The sequence below is a fragment of the Larus michahellis genome, chromosome 12, assembly GCF_964199755.1.
Source record: "Larus michahellis chromosome 12, bLarMic1.1, whole genome shotgun sequence".
Taxonomy (NCBI): Eukaryota; Metazoa; Chordata; class Aves; order Charadriiformes; family Laridae; genus Larus; species Larus michahellis.
Genome location: NC_133907.1, coordinates 1,054,657 through 1,061,200, shown reverse-complemented (window position 1 = coordinate 1,061,200; position 6,544 = coordinate 1,054,657). Strand labels below are relative to the sequence as shown.

At 49.0% G+C, this 6,544-nt stretch overlaps 1 protein-coding gene across 1 annotated transcript; it reads left to right on the top strand.

The window, feature by feature from the left end:
- The first annotated feature begins 780 nt into the window (after positions 1–780).
- Positions 781–6,533, top strand: PRELID3B (PRELI domain containing 3B). The gene is given in 7 exon segments (XM_074605587.1): positions 781–944; positions 1,518–1,686; positions 2,028–2,117; positions 2,705–2,775; positions 3,593–3,695; positions 4,353–4,419; positions 4,422–6,533. Coding segments are annotated over 7 exon segments (645 nt in total). The 5' UTR covers positions 781–912; the 3' UTR covers positions 4,535–6,533.
- The last annotated feature ends 11 nt before the right edge of the window (positions 6,534–6,544 follow it).

Genomic DNA, 6,544 nt, shown 5'->3' with positions numbered 1-6,544 from the left:
TACCGAGAGTCACTGGCCGGGAGCTGCGTCTGGGAGACGCCGTCCCCCTGTTCGAAAACACCGACGAATTCTACACAACGCGGGCACTTCGGTGTCTTGAGAAACGCGGCGGGGAACGCGTGGCGATGCGCCCCCGGACGCACGCGGGTTGCTCTGCTGCGGAGCCGGCCCCTCGCCGCCCCGCGGACCTCGTAAATCGCTCCGCCGCCTGCCAGGGTGACTCACCCGGGGCCGGGAACCTCCGCGGACCCCCGCCCCCCGCCTGTTTTGTAACGGCGCGTTATAAAACGCCTCCCGGGCGGGGCGCCCGGCCCGGCCCGCGCCACCGGGGACACCGCGCGCCCGGCGACCCGCAGCGCGTGGGGTTTGACCCCGGCCCCGCCGGTGACGCGTGCCCCGGCCAGCGGTGGCGTCAGCGCGCTGCCGCGGCGGTAAAGTGTTTCCCGAGGGACCCGCGAGCGCGGAGCTGCCGCGCACCGGTCACAGTCGCACAGCGCCGCGCAACGCGCCTGCGCAACCGGAGGCGTTTCCGAGCGGCACCGAGGCCCCGTGCCCGGTTGACGAGAGGGGAGGGGAGGTGAAATAGGCCGCGCAGTCGCGGCGCGGGCAGGATCCCCGGCCTGCGGCCGCCACCCCTCACCGGCCACCGCCAGGGACCGGCCACAGGGCGGGGCCACCCCCCCTCGCACCGGAACCGGAAGCGGGCCCGGTACGCACCTCCCGCGCCGCCACCGCCTGCGTGACCGTCACGCGGTGCGCGCCCCGTGACGCCAGGCCAGCGCCACGCGGCGATTGGAGGGCAGCGCCCCGCGCCGGGCGGGCGCTCTCTGCGCAGGCGCGGCGCTGCCGGCGGAGCGCGGCCCGCGAGAGCCAGGGGAGCGCGGCGGTGGCCGCCCCGGCCCCGCCGCCGCCATGAGGATCTGGACCTCGGAGCACGTTTTCGAGTGAGCCCGCGCGGGGGGGGAGCGGGGCCGGCCCAGGGGGGGCTGCGGGACCGGGCTCCGCCGGCAGCGCCGCCCCTGACCTTGCCGCGGGCACCGGCCGGGGCGCGGCCCGGGAGCGGGGGGGCGGGCGGTGCAGGGCGCCTTCGGCGCTGCCCTCGCCCCTGGGGTCGCTCCGCGCTGTCGGGGCGCCAGGGCTCTAGAACACCCGTGTGGAAAATCACCCGAAGGAGACCGTTGTTAGAGGACGGTACCAGCTGAATAGATTACCCCGGTATTGCTGAAACCCGCAGGAATTGCGGTGTCTCGGCACTGCGTCTCAGGGACGTCTTGCCAATGACGAGCCAGGAGGCGGCTGAGCGCCGGGGTGCCGGTCACCGCGGTGCTGTAGGCTCAGCTGCCCGGCCCCGGACGGACGCCTTCCCTCGGGGGGAAGGGGGGGACGGGACACACGTGTAGGGTTGAGAACTGGAAATCGAACTGCCTTAAAAATACGTATCGACTGATGTGTTGAGCTCTAACAGCAGCCCTGCTAAAAGCCGAGGGTGTGACGTTGTGTGTCGCCTCTTTGGGCAGCCACCCCTGGGAGACGGTGACGACGGCGGCCATGCAGAAGTACCCCAACCCCATGAACCCCGGCGTGGTGGGGGTGGACGTGCTGCAGAGGCAGGTGGACGCCGGCGGGAAGCTGCACAGCCACCGCCTGCTCAGCACCGAGTGGGGCATCCCCGCCATCGTCAAGTCGGTGCGTACGCCGGCGCGGGGCTGGGGGCGGGTTGTGGCCAGGGGCCGTGACAGACCTGTATCGCTTCATAACCTCAGTGGGTTAAAAATGAAGGCGTTTATGCCTCAGGAAAGCTCAACAGCTGCTGACATGGGGCGCCACAACTTGCCTGGATCTTGGGTTGCTTCCATGTTGAAAATGACATCTACCTCTACTTCATAGACTTACTTTAAGCTAAACCCTAATTCTGTGGTCTCAGTGTCTGTTCAATATGGTAACTACTATTTACACATTTATATACACACTAACAAAATTGCAGTTGGCTCGCATATTAATTCTGTGTATGTTTGCCTGTCCCCTAGCTCATTGGCACGTGCAGAACAAAGACCTACGTCCAGGAGCACTCCGTTGTTGACCCAGTGAAAAAAACAATGGAGCTTAAATCCCGTAATGTAAGTAGCTGCGTTTGTGTAACTGAAGTAGATTACAGATTCTAGTAAATTTGAAAAGGAAAATAATCTTGAAAATTACTTGAAGATTGCCTTACAACAACAGAAGCTAAAGGTTTAAGTAAGTAATGTGTTTGTAGTTGACCAGTTTGGTTTTTCAGGAAAGAGCTACTGGCTTGATGAACCTTGTCAGGACCAAAGCTGGACACGCTGATGAGCAGATGGTGGTAGTTTGGGGCAGGGGGTGTTGAGAACAAAATTTTAAAAGCCATTTGGTATACACTGTAACCATTTCCTAATCGTGTGACATCTCCCTCTTCGTACCACTCCATCTGTCAGACCCACTGTTGAAATGTTCTTTCCGATGTGGTAGTGTATATTAGTAAACGATGCAAAAACTTAAGGGAAGAGAACTAGATCAGCAGATGTGGCACTTGGAGATTTCTCTGTCTTGTTCTACGACCTTAATACTCGTAGAAAAACTATAGTGTTTAAGTCGGATATAAACAAACAGTTTTGAATGTGCAGTTTTATTTACTACATTCCTTTAATGTTTTTATCAAGGGGTAATCTTGTCTTGCATTCCGCAGATTTCATTTACAAACCTGGTGTCAGTAGATGAGAGGCTTGTCTATAAACCACACCCTCGCGAGCCGGACAAGTAAGTACCCTTGTTCTGAAACTGCCCTGAAGTAGCGCGGACTTTGGCTGCCCATGGTTTCCCTTGAGCAGAAGCTGAGGTTTCCATCACCTGGATGTGAGGGGCCTGGAGGACAAACCTTATGAAGAACGACTGAGGGAGCTGGGGTTGTTTAGCCTGGAGAAGAGGAGGCTGAGGGGAGACCTTATCACCCTCTACAACTACCTGAAAGGAGGTTGTAGAGAGATGGGGGCTGACCTCTTCTCCCTGGTGACAAGTGATAGGACAAGGGGAAACGGGTTCAAGTTACGTCAGGGGAGGTTTAGATTAGATATTAGGAGACATTTTTTCACTGAAAGGGTTATTAAACATTGGAATAGGCTGCCCAGGGAGGTGGTGGATTCACCATCTCTGGAGGTGTTTAAAAAAAGGGTAGATGGGGCACTTAGGGACATGGTTTAGAAGTGGCTCTTGTCAGGGTAGGCTAAAGGTTGGACTCGATGATCTTAAAGGTCCCTTCCAACCTCAACAATTCCATGATTCTATGATTCTACCTTTGCTATGGTAACTTGTCTAAAAAGGAATTAAGTGGATTGCCATTTTCTGTAGTGGCATTGCTTCTCCAGAGCACCAGGGACTCTAGGCCTTTATTTTACAAGTAGAGGCATAAAGCAGGTGAGTGCGGTGCAAGTGGGTTGTGTTTGTAGGGCAAGAAGTTCTGTGTTACACAAGGAAGCTGATGGGAGTTTGTACTTGGTGGGGAGGAGTGAGTTTCTTCCAGCAATGTATTCTTGTTTAAACTACTCAGAATAATTCAGTTTCCTGCTCTCTGTTTCAGAACCATTTTGACCCAAGAAGCAATAATATCAGTAAAAGGTGTCAGTCTCAGCAGTTACCTAGAAGGGCTAATGGCAAACACAATTTCCTCCAATGCTAAGAAAGTAAGTGTGAAATGTGTGCCCGCTGGCTAAGTGACAGCGAGAATACAAATCTCTGGTTTACTTTTTGCCTTTGTCAGCAACTTTAAGAGGGGTCCGCATAGTTCTGGTGCCTTTACCGTAGAGACTGAATGCTCGGCTTGCTGAACTTCCTCTTTGTTTTTTCCTTTTGTGATGGAGATAATAAATTATTTTTGGCAAAGCTCTCTGAATCTTCACTGGAAAAACATCTCCAGTCACTTAACAGTCACTCTCTTGCTGCCCTCTTGATGCCGTCTGTTAGTTTTTGCTATTGAAAAAGGATATGCCTCCAGACAGATCTGAAGGAGTTATGTGGGAGTAATGAAGCAGTGTTTTAATTGAAAGCCTGTCCTCTGGGAATCCAAAGATGTCTTGAGTTCAGCCTCAAGAATGGCAGAACAGTGTGGTTCGTAACGCGAGCGCTGCTGACATCAGGACTTTTCTTGTGAAATGTAAGGCAGTCCATGTTCCTGCAGTACTCTGGTTAGTGAAGTAAAAAATATCACGGAGGCACGTATTTCTGTACCTTTTCTTCCATTTTCAACTCTTGTGTCTTTAGTCATTTTCAGCAAGACAGGGTTTAACCTATGTACTTATTTGCTGAGATTTATACACTGATAAACTTTTCTTTAACTGTAGGGCCGCGAAGCATTGGAGTGGGTAATTAATAGACTGAACGCTGAAATTGAAGAGTTCACAGCTTCAGCAAGAGGAACCATGAGGAATTCAATGGCAGCAGCAGCCTTTGTAGAGAAATGATAGTAAATATACCTGTATTACTAACGAGGCTTAATGATCTGAAGCTTCTCTCCAAACCTTAATACATGTATCCTTTGTTATTTAAAGGCATACCTGTGTATTAGGCATCTTTCAAATTTAATTTGGAGAAAAGCTGAATTCTTACTAATGAGGCCGATGCACAAAGCCTAGTTTAATATATTGGTTCAGCTGGACCGAATTTCGGTTACAGATGAAGAAGTAATTTTCAAGTATAGTTCTTATATTTACATGAACACTAACTTATAATGTTTTCAGATACGAAATCACCTCACTTAGCGATGAGGCTAAATATGGTGGAGGAGACTGGCCTGTTAAGTTAACTTCTGTGGAATTTTTATTTTTGTGTGACTTACGGACTACCTCTTTTGGGACCAAGCCCAAAATTAAGCAGAATGGTTTGTTCCGGCATTGTTCTGTTTGTTAATTTTTGATAGTTGTGTGATACAACTTGGTTTAACAGAAAGTTTATTACTTGACGCTTGAAATACAAAAGAATGTATAAAATATTTTTTGATAAGGTTTTTAACTTGTTTGACAGGTTGAGCTAACACGGTACTCAAATTGGTTTTCAGTCAATATAGGTAAAACACACAAAGTGTCTCTTATCTACTAAGACCTACATCCTATTCCTAATTGTGACATTAATGAGCTGGGCATGCAGTAACTTAAAATGAAATTGTATCTTAAACTTCTGGAATAAGTATCTGCATTTCCAAAAGCCCGTTAAATAAAGTGGTACAATAAGCACAGAGCCTTAAAATCCTGCAGGCTGTCAGGGCATCTAAGAATGGTAGGTGTTCACTTGAAAATTGCAAAGAACCACCGAAAGAACTAAAAAACCTTTGAGAAGTTGGCTAAAGAGATACCTAAATGTAAGAGGAAGCGATATTAAAGAATGTTAACGATACACTCATTAACTTGATCGTGCTCCAAAACCGACCTGTTACATCATCTGAATATTGTGTTGTCCTTTAATGTAACCATAGTGTTCCAAATTCCAGAAGGTCCTTTACCTTTTGAACTAATTTGCTCACAATACGAGGTTCTTTAAATGAAAACCTTGAGAATAAAAAGTTTTCTGCAGTTTGTGTTTGTTTCTTGGTACTTGCTGTAGATTCCTGGTACTGTCAGCAGTTACTAGCTGTGGGCACGTGAAGGTCAGACCTTGACACCCCTCCTTTCCCAGAGCACCGGGCTGCTGGTAGAGCTGCTGCCCTCCGCCGGGGCTGGCTGGCCCGGGAGCCTCCTGGGGTGTGACGGAACCAGGGAAGGACACAGCCCTGGGTTAGCGGGTGCTTGTGTTTTGGTGCCAGAGGCTTTTCCTGGAATTTTGATTCTAAGCTTACCAGTAATTTCAAGACTCTCAGCCTTTCAGAACTGTGATGTCACCTGTTCCAGCACATTTTATGTTGCGTGCCGTTTCTGTTCTACCGGAATTGCCGGTTTAATGGTGTGTGCTATATAGAGAACCAGAGCTTATTTTAAGTGGTAAACACATGGGAACACAATCTTCTGTAAGACTTGTGTAGGGGAAAAAAACAGGTGTTATATACATATATATATAACTTCTAAAAATTTAACTATACTAAATATTTTTCTAAAAATAAATGGTTTGAGACTACCTTAATAAATTCAAATCATTGAGGTTTGCCATGCTTTCACAGGTTATTACAACTGAGATAGCATTTCAATTTAAAAAGTGTATGTGAAACTTCTTCAAAACTTTACCAGCATTTCTGACAAAAATGCAATGCTTGAAACTCATTTTAAATGTTTGTTTAGCCATTAGCATCACTTAACATTTTAAAGTCAATTTTTTCTTTTCCTTATTTTTCTGCACTGAGGACTACATAGTATGAACTCACAGTTTGGCCTTGCACTGAAAAAAACTTTAATTTCTGTAAGCATTCAACAGCTTCTTGAAAGATCGTGATTTTCTTTGTCCTGCTTTACTTACATGCCTGCATTTTCATTCTGTCGGGGAGTATGGCTTTCTGTATGTGGCTCTTTTTAAATAAAATCTTATCTGAGTTCTGGGTAGTTCCTGAAAC